This window comes from Peromyscus leucopus, chromosome 9 (genome assembly GCF_004664715.2).
Source record: "Peromyscus leucopus breed LL Stock chromosome 9, UCI_PerLeu_2.1, whole genome shotgun sequence".
Taxonomy (NCBI): domain Eukaryota; kingdom Metazoa; phylum Chordata; class Mammalia; order Rodentia; family Cricetidae; genus Peromyscus; species Peromyscus leucopus.
This window is the reverse complement of record NC_051070.1, coordinates 5,676,734-5,698,881: the sequence shown is the minus strand read 5'-3', so window position 1 is coordinate 5,698,881 and position 22,148 is coordinate 5,676,734. Positions and strand designations below refer to the sequence as shown.

General features: G+C 44.1%; 2 protein-coding genes across 6 annotated transcripts in view; one reads left to right on the top strand and one right to left on the bottom strand.

Annotated features, from left to right (window-relative positions):
* The window catches only part of Cldn10 (claudin 10), an 87,290-nt gene extending 85,407 nt beyond the window's left edge, over positions 1-1,883 (top strand). For both annotated transcript variants that reach the window (XM_037208325.1, XM_028868211.2), the window contains exons 4-5: positions 766-873; positions 1,541-1,883. In XM_037208325.1, coding sequence (XP_037064220.1) covers positions 766-873; positions 1,541-1,664 — 232 coding nt within the window. In that variant the 3' untranslated portion in view covers positions 1,665-1,883. The remainder of the gene's footprint in view (positions 1-765; positions 874-1,540) is intronic.
* Positions 1,884-3,890: 2,007 nt separating this feature from the next.
* The window catches only part of Dzip1 (DAZ interacting zinc finger protein 1), a 50,822-nt gene continuing 32,564 nt past the window's right edge, over positions 3,891-22,148 (bottom strand). For all 4 annotated transcript variants that reach the window (XM_028868212.2, XM_037208323.1, XM_037208324.1 and 1 more), the window contains 9 exons: positions 19,688-19,756; positions 17,392-17,528; positions 15,215-15,377; positions 14,607-14,736; positions 13,717-13,770; positions 11,006-11,199; positions 9,233-9,372; positions 7,786-7,954; positions 3,891-4,903 (listed from right to left, as the gene is read on the bottom strand). In XM_028868212.2, the coding sequence (XP_028724045.1) occupies positions 4,824-4,903; positions 7,786-7,954; positions 9,233-9,372; positions 11,006-11,199; positions 13,717-13,770; positions 14,607-14,736; positions 15,215-15,377; positions 17,392-17,528; positions 19,688-19,756 (1,136 nt within the window). In that variant the 3' untranslated portion in view covers positions 3,891-4,823. The remainder of the gene's footprint in view (positions 4,904-7,785; positions 7,955-9,232; positions 9,373-11,005; positions 11,200-13,716; positions 13,771-14,606; positions 14,737-15,214; positions 15,378-17,391; positions 17,529-19,687; positions 19,757-22,148) is intronic.

Here is a 22,148-nt window from a genome sequence, read left to right as displayed (position 1 = left end):
GTGTGTGTGTGTGTGTGTAGCAAAAGTGAGATGCCTTTTCACAGAAGAAAACAATTCTGCAGGAAGAGAGAAAGCCCCTGAGGTTTTACAATCCTCATTCCTTTGGGGGTGGGGGCTGTGACTGTTCCTCACCTGAAAGGGTTTCTTCTAGCTGTCTAACAAGTGACTTCATTTTCAAAGGCCTTTTCATCTGGGGAAAGGCCTGTCTCACTCATGTCTGCATTCACTTTGGCCATCTAGGGAGTACTTTGGCCTGCCATCTAGAAGCTTGGTCACTGGTCACCTCTAAATGTCCCCACTAGACCGTAGTGATGATATCTTATTGTCCCTTGCCCTTTTGCACAGACATCTTTCACCTTCATTTATCTGCACACACAGCAGGTATCTGACGCACACTGAACTAACTGGAACAGACGTGGAGGGAGACTTCCTTTTCCTAACTGCAGAGTATCTAAACAATTTGGCCCATGGAACAAAAGAAATGAATGGAAAGTTTGGAAAGTGAGGGCAGAGAACGGAAGAAAAGTGCTCGTGAGTCAGTCAGATGACCCCGTCTTTGACCTGGCCCGGCCTCCGCGCCCTTGCTTCCTGTCAGGAAGTTGGAGAGGCTAAAAACACTTTGAGAAGAGTTCAAAGCACTGACACAAACATGTTACTACTTCCCTTAAAAGTGTGCAGAAAGTGTGAGCATTTAGTAACCCTGGGTCAGCAGGGCCGCGCGGCCCGGGTGAGCTGGTTAACGCCCATGTCGTCCTTTTCTCACAGGTATGAACTGGGAGCGGCTCTCTTTATCGGATGGGCAGGAGCCTCTCTCTGCATCATTGGCGGCGTCATATTTTGCTTTTCGATATCTGACAACAACAAAACACCCAGGTAGGAAAGAGACAAAAACCCTGTTGGGAAAAGCGCTCTACCTGTGGCTCTCAGCCTTCCTGAGGCTGCCTCCCTTTAACACGGTGCCTCATGCTGTGGGGATCCCCAACCTTAAAATTATTTCATTGCTACTTCCTAACTGTACTTTGGCTGTTTATGAATCATAATGTAAATATTTTTGGAGACAGAGGTTTGCCAAAGAAAGGGGTCTCAACCCACCGCACTCTATTATTCCAAATCATTACACATGGGACAAGTTACACACAATTCGTGTGACTCTTGGAAATTGGAAGTAGCAATGGAAAAGGGCTAGGGACAATTATTATTGAAAGATCTCACTGCTGTGTTCTAAAGCTGTTTCTGTTACCGGGAGGCCGAACCCAAGGGTAAAGGCGTGTTTTTCATGTCGACTTTACTGTGATTTTCACATAGGCAGGAATCCAGTTTCAGGAAAACGAGCATTAGAAACTAGTTTTGAGAAAGAATATTAGAACCAATAATGAGTTCCTCTAGAGAGTCTTTCACCACGCAGGCTATGTGGACAGAAGAGGGATGAGCGCTAATGGAGGAGGAGTTAGCTCTTAGCCACTGGCAACAATGGTCCCGTCCGTTTCTCCTTTGCCCTGCGTGTAGAACGGAATCAATCCAAGTATGTTTTACCTTCCAGAATGGGCTACACATACAACGGCCCCACGTCTGTCATGTCTTCTCGGACCAAGTATCACGGTGGAGAAGGAGATTTTAAAACCGCAAGCCCTTCCAAACAGTTTGATAAAAATGCTTATGTCTGAGAGAGCTCCTGGCCAGCTGTGTCTTGAGTGAGCTGTGAAAGCGAACTGTTCACACAACGACCCTTCCAAGGCCTTCCGTAACTACCGCTTCAGCTTGTTTTTTTTAAAATATGAATTTGAAGACTGTTGATTGGACGGATGTAAATGTTCTTATAGTTGTATACTAATCACTTTCTGTTGTGCCTTCCTATAAGGAAAATAAACAGGTTATTTACAGGATCTGTATATTTTATACACATAGGACACATGGACGCTTAGTTCAAAGGCTCAGGAAATGTTGGGGTGACAGTCACGTTGGTCTTCAGTACGCTGAGGGCTCCCCTCATCTCATCCACCTGTTGGACAGAAGTGTGCAGGCAATGAGGTCTTGTGGATGGGAACGGGGGTAGTGTGAGACTATTCCTCACCGGGTGTGCAGGTTAAACGGTCCCATTGTTACCTGCCGTGTGGAGTGGCCGTCTAGTTTCTTAGACCTGCCTGACAGGACTGCCCCTCACGGTGACGGCTCAAGACAAAGGTGTCATGGCCCTGTGTGTGGATCATAAGCCACACAGGTTTGTCTGACTGAGAACGCCCATCACCATCAGGTGAGCCGGGCAATGGCGGTGACTGATTCCAAAGCCAGCTAAGGAAGTTCTGGGGCCCACTGCTGCATTTCCTGGGTGTCTCACGGGCCTGCGCATAGAACTCTCCAGGTCACTGCGACACTGGCCGTTTTTCAAGACATGGAACTTGATCCGGTGACTTCTGCACAAAGATGCAGATTTATTCCTGAGGCTGGCCTTGCACATCACTCTCCCACAGAGGCAGTAATTGTCTCCACTACCACACAACCCTGTGCCCAGCTCACTCATTCTCACCGTGCCCCTGATGGTAGGTAGGGACTTTCCTGTATGTACAGCGAAGAACGTGGAGAGTTGTGTAATGAGCCCTTTAGTGACGGGGTCCAGACTTAAGCTGGGACGGGCTAGGGTAAAATATATACAGTATCAGTGGTAAGAAGCGGTACCTGTGGCAAGTGCTAGAAATTGTCCAGGACGAATCACATGGGTGACTACATGACTTTCCCCAAGAGTGAATGGCTGAAAATGAAAAATACCTGTCTGCAGGTACTCAATGGAAAGAAAATAAATTTAAAAAATGTTCTTAAAAATATAATTAAAAATTTAAAAATGCCATACCTTGTTAATACTTGAATTTTTTTTTTTTTTTTTAAATAAAGGTGGGTTAAGTACCACAGACCAGTGTGGAAACAGCATTGTGTAGGCAAACATTTAAAATGACTGTTTTTCTTCAACTGAACTGGTGAAGACAGCAGTCAGATAATAGGGAGAGCCGGGGATGAAGGTACAGATGGGATCAGGGAGGGGTCATAGACGGTCTGTCTAGAGAAGAAGGAATAAATCAAACAGAATGGGGAAAGGAGCAAACCAAACAGATAAGCTAAAGGGCTGAGCTTTGTGACGCACATAGACCAACTTCATTCATCCGCTGGGTTTAAGCAGAGGATCATGACCCTTCCCCAGTCCCAGACATGAAACCGTGCATGGGACCTGAAGCAGGCTTACTCTAAAGCTGGCTTTTGTTACGTTCTGGTTGTGCATCCTTCGGCCAGAGACTTAACTCTTGATTCCTAATGTCTTCATGAGTACACAAAGAGCACATCTCAAAATTCTAACGGAAGGAAGGCCTGAGTCACACCCAGAACAGAAGGGAAGCCAGACAGATGGCTCAGCCAGGGCGTGGTGGCACACACCTTTAATCTCAGCACTTGGGAGGGAGAGGCAGGTGGACCTCTGAGTTCAAGGCCAGGCTGGTCTATAACAGGTTGAGTTCCTAGTCAGCTGCAGCTACATAGTTGAGAAAAACAAAATAAAAAACAAACAAACCAACAAAACAAAAATACCACCTGGCTCCATAAAAATCTGCTGAGGAAGTGAGTGATGTGTAAGGTGTTTATCTCTGTCCACACCTCGTAGTCTGACTGTCCCTCACTAAGTTTTAGAAGCCTACGTACAAAGTGAGCCTATTTGCACACAGTGGCCCCTGTGGGAAGGGGGAAGGATTTTTGTTCATGGTTTGGAATGGGTACACATAGGTTTCGGGATGGTAGCCAGTGTAGCCATGGAGATTTATTCCAAGATCAGGGTGTTAGAAGCCATGGCTTTGTGTAAGCCCCTTCATAAACTTAGCCAAGACGTCATCTCTAATGATCAGTCACACTCACAGGGTGTAATGGAGGGCTTTACTGGCATTGTTGATGGTTGACAGGAGACCCCAAATCACAAGCTATTAAAATGTTACCTTTTCTTTTTTTGAGATAGAGTCCTAATAGTACCACAAAGTATAAAAACTACTTTTAAAAAAAAAGGGGAAAAAAAATTTAAAAAGAAACGAAAAACGAACAGTTTATATATAAATTTTCTGATCATTGCCGAGATCATTGTTCAAGAATATAAGTTAGTTCTGAGGTATTTTATAATGGGCTGAGTACTGAAAAACAGAGGAACTACACACATGTGTGACTCGGGAATGGCTCATCTTTTTCTAATGATCATCTCATAAAAATCAATTGGTATTTAGAACAGTTGCACATTATTCATGAAATATCCAAGCTAAAGACTACAGTGCACAAAAGAACTGGTCAGTAACGACATGCTAGCAGGGCCTCACAGCCCTGTGGGACAGAGGAACTTCAGGAGAATGCGTTTACCATGGCCTAGCTAACTGTCACCGGTCTAGACTTATTTCTAGATGGAAAACAACCCAAGTCACTGACATCACTAATTCAGTTTTGAAGAGACTTAACAGAATTTTATAACATAAAAACTACCAATGTGACAGTACATACGTATTTTAAAAAGCTACAATAACTCAAACTAAAGCCTACTATCAGTCAAAAAAAAAAAACACTCAAAAGTTAGTTGAAAAAAAAATACATTTAACACTAGAGTACCGTTGTGAAGAAAACACTTTTTATGACTGAAAGGACATCCTGTTTCTACACAGTGGGCCAGCTGACAGATTTCAGTACTGTGTTCCGAGTTGTTAGAGACGCCCTTGCTCTGAATGGGCTTCCTTGGGAAACAGGAGGGAGCATTAGGAGCCGATAGGCTGCTGGCCGAAATGCTGCTGGAACAGTTCTCTGACGCAGATTTGTTACACATCCAAATCGTCACTCCAGTCAGTCACCGTTACCAAGCTGCTTTTCAGTGTGCTCGATTCGTTTTCTTGAAGTCCTGGACAGGGAGCAGGAGGAAGAGAGGGAACCTGTGGTTAATCACAGTCCCCAGACTACAGTCTTTGCTCACCCAACATCTGAATCTTCCAGGCTTCCGGGGAGGTTGTTAGAAAACGCAGCCACAGTTGGGTACGCTTCTCCATCTCCTCACAGGACATGTCCCGAAGCTCCTAGGCAGCAGGGCCTGTGTCCTGCTTCTCTTCCCTGGAGTTCACATGGTGGCTGGATGTTGAGTTCTCAGTGTGCCTGTGCTGTGTTATTAACTATGAGCAAACAGAAACCGGGCAAGAAAGGAACACAAACCCTACACATCAATGCAAATCTAGTTTAAGATTTAGAGGTAAGTGTTAAACATGGATTTGCTGGAGTAGAAGAACAAATTTGAAGTTAATTAAAAAGAGCCATGATTTTGAGCCATGGGAATAGAACACTGTGGAGAGTTCCACTCTTTTTCTTTTTTCTTTTTTTTTTTTTTTTTTTTGGTTTTTCGAGACAGAGTTTCTCTGTGTAGCTTTGCGCCTTTCCTGGAGCTCACTTGGTAGCCCAGGCTGGCCTCGAACTCACAGAGATCTGCCTGGCTCTGCCTCCCGAGTGCTGGGATTAAAGGCCTGTGCCACCACCACCCAGCTGAGAGTTCCACTCTTGACTCTAGAATGTTCTCCGAGGAATGCAGGGTCCTGGCATTGAAGCACCCTCTCATTTCCTTACGAGGCCATGTTTCTCAAACATTGTCTTTGATTTTTATGAATCCTTAGCAGAGATAACTTCATAATGGCTATGTTACAGCCATGTTATCATGTCACAGTAAGTGCACAGCTGACATATTGGAAAAGAGAAAAGGGACAGAGCTGAGAAGGCCCTGAGGGGGACGAGAAGACCCGCTGAAGACAGGAGACATGACTGTGGAATCTATAGGCACAAAATCACACAGAGCAGCACGAGGGGTGCAGAGGATGGGGGTGAAGACCCCTCCCCACCCCCGCCATCTCGGTAGGGCATCAGAAGCTAATGTCTGAAGTGGGCAAATCAAGAAGCAGGGTGGAGTCCATTACTGAGAGATGCGGGAACGGCTCACCAGATACTAAAGACGGTGAGAAATGCCATGGAGGAGTCCTTCTGTACATCTTCTCATTTACCATGTACAAGGATTACTTTGATTTAAAATATATAAACAAATTCCAGCTGGGCATGGTGGTGTAACTGGTGTGGAAAAAGTGAAGATATTCTCAAGAGTTACTTGTGTCATTCAATATGACTATCAGGCCTTTGAAACAATGGATTTCAAAGAAATGAGAATTCCCCCAGGAACCTCATGGTGGGAGAAGGAAAAGGCCCTACTCCAGAATGAGATGCTACAGTTCTTACAAATCAGATCATCTTACAGGCTAAGACTAAATCCCAAGCAATGACGCCTCGGGGGCGGGGGGGGGGGGGGGGGACGACGGACGGGGACGGACGGGGGACAGACTGCTCAGCTGTAGACGTTCTTGGCCCTCTGAACTTTGACTTGGGGTGGTCACTGGACATCTTTGTCCCTCTTCCCAATGCAGCCACACTGAATAAATCTCCCTTGTCTGCCTCCCACTGTCAAGCTGGCTCTTTTAATTGGGGATGGGTGGCTGGATCTGACTTGGTACACAAGTTGTAACCATCCCAAATTTGATAACAGTTGGCACATCTGTAATTTCGGTACTCAAGATGCTGATGTGGAAAGACTGAACATTCAGGACCAGCCCTGGGCCACACAGTAACACAGTTGAAACCTTGTCTCAAAAAGCCAAACAAGCAAAATAAACAAAATATACATATGTACACACACACACACACACACACACACACACACACACACACACACACAAACACTATGATTTTGAATTTAGACACTAGGCCTATTGAGAGTTCCTTGACTCCCTGAGTTCCATCCAGGCTCTCGGGTGGACAGGAAGCGTTCCTATGTACAATGTCACTTGTGATCCGTTCCACTGACTATAATGTTATTAAGAAAAAAAACCCCCTTGGAAGAAAGCGAAGGAAAGTACTTAATAGGAAATAAAGGAATACTGGAAGGTTGAGAAAAGAATGTTCTCATCCATGTGTAAGCCCAGAGAGTCTAATATCTGAGGGCATCTGTGTGAAGAGAATATCTCCGTGGACATTGTAAAAAATAACATTAAAATGTTAAGTGAAACACTACAGCAAAAATTAAAATGATTTATACATATGTGAAGTAAGTTATCAATATTCACATATAACTTATAATAAGAAAAAGCAAGATCCTTGGTATAACAATTGTGTCATTTGGTTTGGTTTGGTTTTGGTTTTGGCTAAGTGCTCTACCACTGAGCTATGACCCACGCCCCCAACAGTGCTTCTGCCTGATCGTATAAAAGTGTGACAAAAAGCAGATATTTATAAAGTTGAAACACTTGGAACTGAAGTGCTAGCTTGATTGGTACAGTGCTTGCAAATCAGTTATGAGGAATTTGATCTCCAGAACTCACACTTTAAAAAGGTCATGGGTTAGGGTGGCACCCACTGTTTCCCAGCACTGAGAGAGCAGGAACAGACCTGGGACTCTGGCCGGCCAGCCAGTCTAATGGGCTTGGTGAGCACCAAGCCAGTGAGAGACCCTGCCTCAAAACACAAGGTCGTCTGCTTCTCAGGAACGACACCAGTGACTTCTGCCTCCACATGCATGTACATAAATGTGCATCCACGTGAACACACACGCGCCTCCACATGCATGTACATGAATGTGCACCCACATGAACACACACACGCCTCCACATGCATGTACATGAATGTACACCCACATGAACACACACACACGCACACTACAGAAACACAACCCATCAATATATAAGAGTGAAAACTGCGAACCTTCTTCCTTGAATTCCCGAGGGTTCACTGGGCCCCAGGCCCTTGGCACGTGACTGGAATTTAGATCTCTCTTCACAGGTGGAGGTTCCCTCTGCTCTATCTTTTTCTCCAAAGATTTATCTTCCTCTAAGGATGATATGTCCCAATCATCAGCATCTACATCTGCGCACTAAGAGAAACACAGAGAATAACTTGCATTTCCTAAAGCAACAGTGCCTCTGGTTCATTTTGTGGTGCAGGTTGAGCACCTGACACTGAAGGAGGAGGCTAGAAGACACAGGGGACCCAAATGGAGCCATCTTTGCAGAGCTGTGAAGTGAATCTGAAAACCCGCATCTTGAAATTTATAGGTTTTGTTTTTTCATGATGTGGATTTTTTCTTTATCAATTGTGAATTTAGAAAATTCTAGAATAGAAGGATCATAGGTGGAGGAAACTCTAAAAGTCAGGGTGAGATATGTCACCCAGGAGCCCTGCAGAATGAGACCCCACTAGAGGGAGCACATTTCCATCAAGCCTTTTCCAAGGACAGCCATGTCATCTTGAATGGCACAGCATTCTGACATTCTTTGTGTGTGTGTGTGTGTGTGTGTGTGTGTGTGTGTGTGTGTGTTAACACAAAAAAGCACTAATGAAGAAAGCTCAACAGATTGCTTTGAGTCCCGTGGAAGAATGGAGGGTGGGGGGTGGCTAGGTTACAGAACTGAAAAGAAGAACTAGTATTGGAGGATGCAGTCTACACAACCATCTGACCAGAACCTTCCAGGCCTCTCCAATGATTCTGACCCCCAGGTGGGGCCAACCCTTAAAAGTCTTGATTTTACTTCCAGGTATCAGAAAAGTCCTTTGAGTAGATGTGGAAGCCCCAGTTCTAGCTCATTGCACTGCTGTGGTCAAAGCATCTAATGTCTGCAGGTATGAAGGACGGAATTGTGAAAATCTGCGCAATGTGATGCCCAAACATCCAAACATGCATTGCAGGTTGAATAGCCCTTAACTGAAAAGACTGGGCCAGAACTGTTTCAAATTAGATAGGGTTTGGGGCTTGGGGATATTTTCAGACATTTTATTGGGTGTCAATACCTCTAATCTGAACGTTCCAAATGCAGTATGACCCAAATCAGAAACTTTGAGATTGAACCTAGAGCCTCCTGCAGGCTCCACTACGCTACATCTCAGATCTCAAAATCTGAGAATTTCTGAGTCGATGCCAATGTTTAAAAAGTTTAGCACTTAGGGACATTTCAGATTTCAGACTGTTCGATCCATACCTCCCCTCAGACAGCAGATCATCTATGGAATGGTTAAAAAGGCAATACTAAGAACAAATCAAGACAAAACGTCAGCCTTTACTATATTAACTAGTCACATCTGACTTTCATTTCACTATAAAATATATTTACTAATCACTTCATCGAGAGACGAATTAATTATCAAGTGGTTTCACCTTTAACTCTTGCAGTCCTTCCTTTTTGACGAGTGTTGCGAGTGTCTCAACAGTGTTTACCCCAGTAACTGGTTTATCCCCAACTCCCTGCTGTGAGACCATGTTCTCAATGGTGTCAGTTTGGATCTGAATGGAGGTTCCTATGGGAGCAACAGAACACAGTCAAGAAAAGGGTTGGAAAAACTGTATCATCATCAGTTCCAAATAACTCTAAAACTGTCAGCTTTGAAGGAGTTTCAGCTTCACACATAACTATTTATCACTCAAATAAAACTAGCTGAGATATTTTGGGTTTGGGGGAAAACTGGGTTTGGAGAGACGCTGGCTCAGGGGTCGGTCAATAGCCCTGGCTGTTCCTCCAGGTAAAGGTTCAGTTCCTGGTACCCACAGCACAAAGCTCACACACACCTGGAACTCCAGTTCCAGGGGATCTCATGCCCTCTTCTGGCCTCCGTAGGCATCTGAACACACATGTGCACATACACACACACCCACACGCATAAAGTTTAAAAAAAAATTTAAAAAGCTAAATACTTATAATTCCCTTAAAAGAAGAAATCATAGTTGCCCAGGCATAAAGCTACAGTTTTCACTCACAATAACAGGAGGGTGGTCTCATTCAAGTACGTGATATTTAATGGGTATTTACAAAAGTGTGAGCTATTTTTAAATGTACTCATTTATTTTCCAAAACTATATAATTACATATTATATACAAATTATATGTAATACAGTTAAACCAGATATATTTAAAATCTGTAATGTTAAAATTACACTAACATCTATTGGCTCTACTTCCTTTGGCAGGTTACAGGAAATCTCCCACAGGAGGCCTGTCTGTCCTTCAAAGCACCCTGTGAAAAGCACAGTGATTAGGACAGCCGTTCTCGGTCATCCAAGATGAATGGATTGAGTTTTGTTTGGGTTCTGCTATCTTAGAACGGAATTCTAGTTGGAAGTAGAGTAAAGAGATAATTAAGTTAAAGAGAGGTCCTTAAGAGTGGACCCATGTGGCTATGGAGATGGGTTAGTCAGTCAGATGCTTGCACACAGCATGAGGACCTGAGTTCAATCCCCAGCAGCTACATAAAAACCCAGGTAGGCTGGCATGTGCTTATAATCACAGTGCTGAGGAGGTGGAGACAAGAACATTCCTGGAGCTCGACAGCCAGCTAATCTTGCCAAATCAGCGAGCTCTGGGTTGAGTAAGAGACTTTGTCTTAAAAAAAAAAAAGAAAAGAAAAGAAGAAAAAAAAGATACCCAACATCGACTTCTATCCTTTATACATGTGTGTGTGTACACACACACACAATTTAAAGAGTGGTCCATGATCTATGTGAACAGTCCTTATAAAAACTGGAAACCAGGACTGAAATGAACTCACAGGGGTAAGATGATATGAAGATAGACAGGGAGAGGAGAACCAGCCCAGAGACACAACACATCTTCCCTTGTAGCTTTCTTAAGGAAAGGAGCTGGCCATCACCTTGAATTTGTTCATCCAGCTTACAGAACATTGACACAAACAATCTCTGTTGTTGCAGACATTCAGCTTACAGTATTTTATTAAAGCCGCTGCAGGAAGCCACACACTCAGGACCCTCAACCGGCTCTTCCCCTTCTGTTTGAAGATGGGCGGGTCTCTGGCAGCCCTCGGATGAGCCCCATAATCCTCACACACAATACCAGCTCAGACGTCTAGAGTCTGGCGCCCCTGGGTGGGGACCACTGTGCTATCAACCTGGGTGGGGTTTTCAAAGGTCGAGGCTCACCTGTGGGCCTTGGGGAGACATCTGAGTCCTCCATCTCACTTCCCCCTGTCCAGTCCGGGTCACTTTTGACAGAGTTCTTTCCGAAGTTACCCATGGTATTTTTAGATGGCTGTAGGGTCAGCAAGTCTGAGGATACGTATGCCTGGATGAAGTCCTCTTCATCAAGCTCCTCCTCTGAGCTGAAGGGAGGCGTCCTGTGTAAGTCAGAACCAAAACAGGGCTGTAGGGGGACATCAGGACCAAAATGGGGGCACGGGGGACTGTCAGAACGAGAACGGGCGGGGGAGGTATGGTTGCCGTCAGAAAAAACAGGGGTAAAGGGGTGTTGATTCTCATTTCAGAATTTACTAACCAGGTGTGCCTTTTGTTTTCTTTTTAAAAATCAGTTATTTTAATTAGCACACAATTGGCTTTATTCTGAATTTTTATACATACTTTGTTTTTGTTGCTTTCTCCCTTCCTCTCCTTCCCCCTCCTCTCCCCTCTCCCTCCCCTTCCTCTCCCTCCCCCTCCTGCTCCCCCTCCCCTCCCTCCCCCTCCTCTCCTCTCCCTCCCCCTCCTCTCCCTCCCCCTCCTGCTCCCCCTCCTCCCCCTCCCCCTCCTCTCCCTCCCCCTCCTCTCCCTCCCCTCCCTCCCCCTCCTCTCCCTCCCCTCCGTCCCCTCCTCTCCTTCCCCTCCCTCCCCCTCCTCTCCTCTCCCTCCCCCTCCTCTCCCTCCCCTCCCTCCCCACTCCTCCCCACACTGTGCTTCTGCTTTCTTGTTACATACATCCCGTTCCCCTCTTTTTATTTCTCTGTTTTCCATTCCCAACATTCCTTGATCCTCTTTCCCCCATTCATGGACCCCTCTAGTTTTATGACTAATGTATCACCCCCCACATATATATATAAAAATTAAAACCCACGGTCTACATATGGGAGAAAACATTTAATATTTGTCTTTCTGAGTATGGAATATTTTGCTTAAAAGTAATGTCTACTTCTACACATTTTCCTGAATAAAACGGCAATTTGTACATGTACCACATTTCCTTCTCTGGTCATCTCTTGATGGACATTTCTTAGCTATGTTGAATAGTGAAGAAAGAAACACGTATATGTGGATCTCTCTCTGTGGTGAGACTTAGAGTCCTTTGGGAGTGTGCCCAGAAGTGGGACAGCTGGGTTCTATGGAAGTTCTATTTTTAGTTTCTTGAGAATCCTCCCTATTGATTTCATGTGTTTGCCTTATAAGGTGATACAGGTAATTCCCAGAAGTATAACAAAGGTCACTCCCCTGTACCCACAGACAAGGACGCAGTGAAGCCAGAGCCATGTGCAAAACTGAGGGGTCATAAAGACTCAGAGCTGCCAATCACAGCACAGTTACAGAAACGGACTGAAGTCCCCTAAACCTGGATGTGTACCGTCTCAGTGTTCTTAGCTCTTAAAACACTTCTCAGCGAATGAAAAACATATCTACACTCAAACTGCTCCATCCTTTAAAATTCTGTTACTTCTGATTCGTGGATTGCCACCCCAAGTTCGGGATAGCATTGTCCATTTGAAAAACACTTTTAGAAAGCCTGAATTCCACATATCACATGGACCTGTGCACACTTGTTCAGTCATACATGAAACAGCTCTTGTCCTGGGGTCTGCTTACGAAAAGAAGAAGCATTATTTGTCTCTAGTTAGTGATGTCCCAGAGAAGAGACACAATGGTGTTGGTATCTCCAGACTCAGGCAATGACAGTGACATTCAACCAGGAGAAAAGGAGTGTCATTCAGAACTAATAACAGAAACAGACCAGTGATTTACTGAGTGCCCACATGTGCCAAGACTCTTTTGTATGTTCTCATTTAATTTGTAAAATGACCCAAAGCCTTTGGTACCCCACGCCTTTAACCCCAGAACTTGGGAGGCAGGGGCAGGAGCATCTCTGTGACGTCAAGGCCAGTAGAGCCAGAGAGTCTTCCAGGCCAGCCAGAGCTACACAGTAAGACCTCGTCTGAAAAACAGACCATCATCAAAAAAAGTATTCTGTAAACAAGAAAGCATCACATTTACAGAAAAAAAAATTGTTTTAAATTAGGCTCAGAAGAAGCATGTGATGAATGTGAGCAAAGATTCTTATCTCCTGAGGGACCCCAGCAGAAGTCAGTCTAGAGTCTTCAACAGCCCTGACGAGGGGTCACAGCCCCCAAACATCACCTGACACCTGTGTGATCATGGACGCAGCCACCCAAACAACATCCGTCCTATTGAAATGTGCTTGTTAAAAACATCACACTGAAGGCCAGGTGGTGGTGGTGCACGCCTTTAATCCCAGCACTCGGGAGGCAGAGGCAGGCGGATCTCTGTGAGTTCGAGGCCAGCCTGGGCTACGGAGTGAGTTCCAGGAAAGGTGCAAAGCTACACAGAGAAACCCTGTCTCGAAAAACCAAGAAAAAAAAAAAAAAAAAAAAAAAAAACCTCACTGGGAAGGCCGTATAAGAACTCAGAGGTGGTCCTTTTTGTTAACGGAGGCCATGTGGTGAGATGCTACTGAGTGAGGGGGCAACTGAAGAAGACGTGTCACAAATAATAAGCCACAAAGGACTCGAAAAGTAATCCTGATGAATAACCACTGTGGTTTTCTTAATCACAGTGAGTGCCCACTTTACCACGGGAGGAATGCCCAGAAACTTTATATCCATTCCACGCACCCCCAGAACCTCTCCAGTACTCACCTGGTAGATGAAAACTTTCTGAGAAAATGATTTTCTTTGGTATTTTTCTTAAATCTAAAAAAAAAAAAAAATTAGAGGAAGACAAAAATTACTTCTAAAGCACCTAAGTAAATAACAGTTGACACAATGTCCGTGGAAAACACGAGAGTCTCTGTTATCCCCAGAGACCACATGGAGGTTGTGAATATGATCCTCTGCTCCCGACTCAGTGTGTGTAAGCCACCAGACCTGTCGTGTGGTGACATCTGGAGGCAGGACTTTAGAGAGTTCTGGACTAAATGGAGTCGAAGGGTCGGGTCCCCATGGCGGGATTACTGCCTGTGGTGGTCTGATTGAAAATGGCTCCTATAAGCTCAAAGGTTTGAGTGCATGGTCCTCACTGGGCCTGTCTGGGAAGACGAGGAGGCGTGGGATGTGGCCTTCTTGGAGGAGGTATGTCACTGGAGACAGGCTTTGAGGTTTCAATGACCCATCCCTTTTCATTTCGCTCCCTCTGCCTTGTGCCTGTGGACTGAGATGTAAGCTCTCGATTACAGCTCCAGCCTGCCTGGCTGCCCCCATGTTCCCACCATGACGGTCATGGACTCTACCCTCCAGAACCGTGAGCCCCAGGTTAAACGCTCTCTTTTGAAACTTGCTTTGGTCATAGGGCTTTGTCACAGCAACTGAAAAGCAGCTGAGACTTCCTTTAAAAGAGGAGGAGACCAGGGCTTGTTCGCTGTGTGAGCTCTGGCAAGAGAACTTGACCTTTGACACCTTGCTTCTGAACTTCCAGCCTCCAGAATAAAATCCTGCTCTCTCAGTGACCCAGTCTGTGGTGTACTGTTATAGCAACTGCAGTTGGCTAAGACAAACAATACTTTTTTTTTTTTTCAGTTGAAAACACTCACTTTGGGACAGCCACCTTATCAGTAAACACAGTCCTCTGTCTGACCAATGGTCTGCTTTGCGGGGGGAGTTGGGTGGCTTTGGGTACTTCTTCAGCTGGGAAGGTGGTCATGGGAGGGATATTGTGCCTATCTGGAAGGGAAACATCATTCATGAGTCTCCATTGTCTCTGTGGTAAAGTGAAAAGTCAAAGTAAATGACACAATGCTTTCCAGGGTGTCACCGAAGAACAAGCCTCCCAGGCTGGGATCCCGACTCAGGGCTTCTTATTATCGTTCGTTTGTTCTTAGATTTTTTTTTTTTTTTTTTAGGACAGAATCTCTTGTAGCCCAGGTGGCCTTGAATATGCTTGAATATAGCCAAGAAGGATTCTGAATTCCTTGCCCAACTGCCCTTACCTCCTGAGTGCTGGGATTATAGGTATATATCCACCCCAAAGTGTGAGTCAGGGCTTCTCAAAATAAAAGTATAACCCAAGGCCCAGCATTTCAAGTAAGACAGTAAGAAGGCTGCCAGGGCCTAAGTCTGCAAACATTTAAAATTACAAAATGGCTGTTAAATGTGGCTCCCATTTGTAGCAATGAAATGCCAGGAGGTGGCGGCGGCTTACCCGAAGACAGCGACACTTTCTCCTCCATTTTACAGATGAGCTGATGTTCAAGGGATTCTCGAATTTGCTGAATGTCAGGCATTTGTTTTGCTAGATCATATCTGGCTAATTGCATGGCTTTAAGTGAACTATTCAAGACTTCACATGGAATACCGTGTATATCCTGAAGGAATAAGATGTTGTGTCAATCTGTTATTATTATCCTTGAATGGTTTCCATTTGTAGACATATGTTGGCATTAACCCTGTTCTACTGGTCTACCAAGTGAGTTCCAGGACAGCCAGAGCTACCAAGAGTAACTCTTGAAAAAACTAAAAACTAACTAACCAGCTAATAAACACAGTAAAGTAACTGAAGGTCCAAAGCAGATCCAAATACACACAAACTGTTTCCACATAATAAAAGCATTATTTCAAATGAATGGGAAAGGTGAATCATAGAACCAATGGTATCAGAACAACTGCTTCAAATGGAAATAAAGTTAAACTTTTCTAATTCTGAACACACACACACACCCCAAACCCCCCAAACTAGGAAACAAACAAAAATGTCTCCAAACACTAGGAGAAAAACCACAGATGAGGCTCTGATTAAAATTAAAATTCCCAAAACTCATAGAGACAGTAAACATGAAAATCTAGTCTCAGGAGCATCTGCATGGGAACCGTGGATACTGCATGGATGTTCCCACCACCCCAGTGTGGCTAAAAACCCACAGAGTCTAAGGAGTTACACACAGAGAGACATGGAGCACCTGAGCCCTTTGGGGTGCGTGGGGATCGGGACACTTGAGAAAACACTCAGGAGCAGCTATGAGATAAGCATGTCTGCCTCTTGACCCAGCAATGTCATTCCTGGGTACATATCCAGAAGAAAGACACCTATCTTGATGTTCTAGGCTCACACCAAGGAACACGCACAAGACTGAGTATCTAAAGGGCGCATGCGGGAACCTTGCACATTTATCCATCTTCAGGAGAGAGAAAGCTGCACGGTGTTCAGACAACTCGATGCCACAGCAGATAAATAAAGAGCAAACGACTATGTGTGAGACAGACATGAACCCCGCGGACTAGAGCATCATCGAAAGGGGAGGATGCAGACCAGCACACAGCACACGACTCCACCTCTCCGAGGCCCAAGAACGAGGGAAATTCAGTCACAACACCGGTCACCTCTCGCTGGAGAGCAGCTGCGACAGGCAGGAACAAGGTCAAGAGACCTTCTGGGGCACTAGAAATGTTGTGTTACCACCTGGGTGCTCATTGCAGTTCTCTCACATCAACCCATCCACACACCTATAAATACACACACATATAAACATACAAACATGGAGATACACAATGTATCCATATGCTTACTCAAATGTATGTGTCTGCATGTACATGTATGAACATATAGTTGTATGCAAATATGTATGTACATAAATATACAGCTGTATCCATACATGTTGACACACAAACACCTGTGACATACAGCTATATACACATGTATTTATACACGTCTACATACACATACATACTGTACCCATCTATCACACATTAAGCATGCCCACAGGTATAATGTACATTCATGCTTTTATATATATATGTTTACATGCATTTGCATACAATACATACATATATTCATACATATACAGCCATGTATTTACCAGCACACAAATAAATTCATCAAATTGTTAGGATTTATATACTTACTGTATTCTAATAAAGAACTGTAAAAGCACAAAGGGTTTATACATAAGATGTGATACTAAGATAATTCAATTTGGCTTCAAAATGAAACCTGATTCAGCTGCCCATTTATTCAACATTTACGAAGTGCTGATTCTGTAATGAGCAGTGGTATGAGGTGAATATCAGAATGTATTATTCTGAATGTATAACTATACTATAACCACCCAGACAGACTCTGGCTCCCTCATTACTACCTATGTAACCTAGTCAAGTTACCTACTCTTTATATGAAACAAGTAATAATGCATTTTAGTCCACATTTTATTCCCGTTTATAAATTGTTCATATTTGTTAAGGTCTTAGCAAATTCTACCCAGAGTTCTGCTAATCCGAGTTTAATCAGCATCAGTCTCCAAATTTGGAGACTTTCTTCTCCTCTCTCATGGGTCCTGATACAGGAAATGGGACATAAGGAAATGTTGAGAAAATGAGTCAACGTACTGCGTTAATCCCAAAGCTCCTCAGTTTCCTTCCCAGCTCCTTCTCCAAGTTCGTCCTCAGCCCCTTAGAGGAGGAGCTGCTTTTCAAAGTCTTCCTTAAATACGTCTTCTTATTTAATTTCTGTTCATTTTCTCGTCCTGAATTAAGGTTTTATTAAAAAGCAGATTTAAAGAGAATTATACAAATTCATTCAGAGAGGAAAACAGCAACACACAACTTTAAGACAAAATAAACGTCTGTGAGAGTTTAAAGTTTGGAGATTTTATAAGCATATCTTAGCTTCTAAAACTGATTTAAGTCTGCCTCCGAACTTAGTAACTTCTAAGACTACTGACTGCCTACCCAAATTACAGTTAGTCAACTTAAGAAATAGATTATATATTTCTTTAATGTTTAATGATTTATCAGTGAGAGTGTTTCCCCAAAAGTTCATCTCTAAGCCTAGTTAGAATTTATCTTATGAAAAGAAAAAGTCTCATTTATTTAAAGTTTAAGTTTTAAGGAGATAAATTTAGTATATGCTAAGTACACATAAAACTTGGTGATTTTTCTCCCCTTCAAAGTCTTTACCAAAACTGAAAAGAGGTTAACAAAGTCTTAGTAAGTGAAACAACTTATAATTTAAAACAAAAAAGCCAAACAAAGAAACTAATCAAACAAAAAGCCCCAGGTCTTATCTTTCCATTTTCCATCCCTTGTTCACAAAGAGGAAGGGAGGAACAAGCTCAGTAGTTACGAGCATTCATGGCTCTCCCAGAGGTTCTGAGTTCTGTCCGCAATCATGTCAGGCAGCTTATCACCGCTTGTGATGCTCCCTCAAAGGGAATCCAGTGCCCTCTTCTGGCCTCTGCAAGCACTGCACTCACATGCACACGCCCGCTTACATACACACATAATTACAAACAAAAAAGGAACATTTTTTGAAGTTTACATATTGGAATATATATTTTTAACTTCTCTTCATGACAGAAATAATTAAGACTGGAACCCTCATATTTATTACCAAATAGTTTTCACTTAAGAAGTGATGCAGGGGGGTGGGGGAGGTGGAGTGTTGGCTCAGCAGTTAAGAGCATTGGCTGCTCTTCCAGAGGACCCAAGTTCAATTCCCAGCACCCGCGTGGCAGCTCACAGCCATCTGTAACTCCAGTTCCAGGGGATCTGACAGCCTCACACAGACATACATGCAGGCAAAACACCAATCCACATAACAAATACAAATAAATTAAAAAAAAATATATAAGAAAAAACAAGTGATGCACAAGTGAAGCATTATTATCGATAAGCAAAAATCAAAAGGAATTGATTGAAGCAAGTTTTGAGAATCTATGTCTAACGTTAGAAAAGACCCCTTGTGAAGCTGAGTGTTCCCAGCACTCGGGAGGTAGAGGCAGGCAGATCTCTGTGAGTTCAAGGCCAGCCTGGTCTATAGAGAGAGGACAGCCAGGGCTACACAAGAAACCTTGTCTTGAAAAACACAAAAAGCAAACCAACCCCGTCCCCGAGCATGATGGCACACAGTTGCAGTCACTGCATTCGGGAGGGAAGGGCAGGGAGACCCAGACTTGACGCCCAGCTGGACTACATGAAATCCTACCTCAAGCACACATTTTTAAAAAGAAAAGACAATTGCACAATTTTTCATAAACTTCAGAAATATGTAAAAGCAATTTTTAGAAATGCCAAATGAAATATGTTAGCAATAATGATTACCAGCTCCACTGTAACACTCCCACATCCTACCACGGAGCACTATTCTTCTCTAACTACCTCACACCCGGTGCTTAGATCCTGGTTTCCTTTTTGACATTGAGAGGATTTTGGGACTGGACTATGGCTCCCAGGTAGAACCCTTGCTGAGCATGTGCAAGGCCCTGGGTTCGATCCCCAGCACTGGAAAACACAGTAGTTTGGAAATGGACACTTGACTCATTCATTTCAGGCTCACACTGTAAGAAACCACTGTGACACAAATAGTTCCACATCATCTGGTATAAAACATTCTGTGTCGCTGTTGCATCTGGTCAGCACATCTGTACTGAAATAAAGGATTTTTGTTTTTAAGTTTCCCAACATAGAAAATTTCTTATTAATTTGCTTACAGAAAAAAAAATGCAATAAAGTAGAGGATATAGGGACGTTAGGGGAACAAGATAACAAAAGCTGATATCCTATCAGTGGAAACAGCATTCAAATCTAGATGCCTTTCTTGTTTTCGGTATGGCATGATGCGCAGCGCGGACTTGGACTCTCAGCTCCAGATCTGAGCAAATGAGGAATGCTGGCACTTTGTTACCTTTTTCTTCCTCTGAAGAAAGTTCTTCTATCGGCTCCAGGACGTGTGATGGGAACGCCTGCTCTGTTCCTGAGGACAGAGAGGAGTGACACGAATATGTTTGCTTCCTCCCAAATAGTTTACAGACGTACACATGTACATACAAACCACTGTGTGTGTGTGTGTGTGTGTGTGTGTGTGTGTGTGTGTGTGTACATATACGCACATATCCACAGACATATTCCGCCCAAATAGCAAAGATCTACTGGGATATTGAGGGAGACACTTTTGATTTTATTATTTTATTTATATATGCTTTTTTTAAAAAAAAAAAAAAAAAAGTAGGGTCTTATGTAGCTGAGGCTAGCCTTGAACTCTCTATGTAGCAAACAACAACCTTGAACCTTGATCTCGATTCCACCTCCTAAATGACTGAATTATAAGGATCGAGCTACCATGCCTGGCTGAGGCAATTGGTCACTTTTCCAGGAACTCTTCAATTTCTAGGTGTTTTCTATTAACTTCAAATATCATTTTAAAACTATATACTTTAAGTACTTAAATGAAAACTTCTCATTCATTAATCTCTTGCCTGACACATGAGCCATCTATCTGAAATAGAATACCAGAAATAAATAGAGTACCCTTAAATAAAACAGAAGCCAGACCTTCCAAGGGGGTGCATTGGGCCTGGATCGCTCACTCCCATGCCTGGCCACCCGTCAATCCTCTGAACTGTTGGTTGGCAGTGCGCCAAGATGAAGAGCTAGCAAAGCATGAGCGTGATACAGAGGCGGGGAAGCAGCAATAAGGAGACCCCCCTCTTAAAGACATCCACACCCCAGACTCCCGTTCTGCCCTGGAGAGCCAGCCCAGGTGAGGCTACAGGCTAGGGAAGAGTCCAGCCCACTGCTGGGTGAGGTGAAGAGAGCTGCAGTGTACCCCAGAACTCAGACGGAGACTGGGAAATGACATCTCTGGTTGACTTTAGCCTGGATGTGCTATCCACCTGCACAAAGAAATCTGCCAGGAGCTCAATCAACCCAAGCCCCGTCCTGGGAAAGAAGGAACACGCTTCGTGGGGAAGGTGCAGTGATAGCACTCAGGATGTAGACATGGCAACACCCAACCGTCAACACTGGCTTACGTGATGCATGGCTCACACACCTGCAGCTCAGAGATGACAAAGAGCACTTCTCCATCCACACTTTCACCTTGGAGGTGAAAGCCATTTCTTTCTATCTTAGCCTCCAGAGTGGTGTTGTGTAACAGTTTCCTCCAAGATTGAAACATTCTGTCCTGCAGGAATCTCCTTAAGCAGGAAGGTAAACAATTAAAATAGCTCCAGGAAGGCCATCTGAATAGGTGAGACAGTTGATTGGCTTGATCAGTTTGGGAGGCAACTAGGCAGAGGGACCAAGTCCTGTGCTCATTGCATGAGTTGGCTGTCTGAAACCTGGAACTTATGCAGGGACACTTGGCTTAGTCTGGGAGGAAGGGACTGGACCTGCCTGGACTGAGTCTACCAGGTTGATCGCAGTCCTCGGGGGAGGATTTGCCCTGGAGGAGGTGGGAATGGAGGGTGGGCTGGGGGTAAAGGGAGGGGGTGGGAGGGGGGAGAATAGGGGAACCTGTGGCAGATATGTAGAACTGAATGGTATTGTAAAATAAAATTAAATTAAATTAAAAAAAAAAAAAAAAAAAACAGCTCCAGGAAATCCCTGAAGCTGAGCAGACTCACTAGGCCCCTCTCTGCCAGAGCAAACAATAAAAGCTGAGTCCCTCTCAGACAAGCCAAGTCGCAAAGACTCAGACCAGACCAGCTGCCTGGGAGAAGCAGAAACCAGCCGAGCTTCCCGGAAGAGGTTGAGAACAGTCACTTGGGAAGGACGGTCTCTAACCTGATGAGCTGCCTGCAGGCTGTGCAGTGTGCTCCAGGGTCCCAGCTTTGCAAGCTGTCACCCATGCTGGGGTGGGCCTTGGTGATGCAGCTGTCTCAGCCATTTCTGCTCCTGGACGTGACCCTTCCCCCATGTTCTTGCAAGTGACCCCAATAAAACCCATTGTTTTACCAAGTTGGAGTTGTGAGTTTGGTGGTGTCTGTATTTTGATCTGTTGGGGGTTCCCTACGTAGGGTGAGCAAACATGTATGTTGTATCTCTCCCCAAGAAAAGTTTGTCTCACAACAAACAGGGAGTGGGGCCACCAGTTACTGAGTGTTCACCAGGCAGCCAGGCAAGGATCTGAGTTGTTACAACCTAATACTTGGGAAGTCTGGCTTTTATTAATGGGTATTTCCAGGACACTAATTTGAATGGATGTGTGGTTGCGTGAACAAATAAACTTACATATGTATATAATATATATATATATATATATATATATATATATTACATATATATGAGAAAAATGTAAGAATCAACTCTTGTTGATTTGCCAGAAAGCCAGTCAATCTACTGCCTGTCATCTTTTTTTTTTTTTT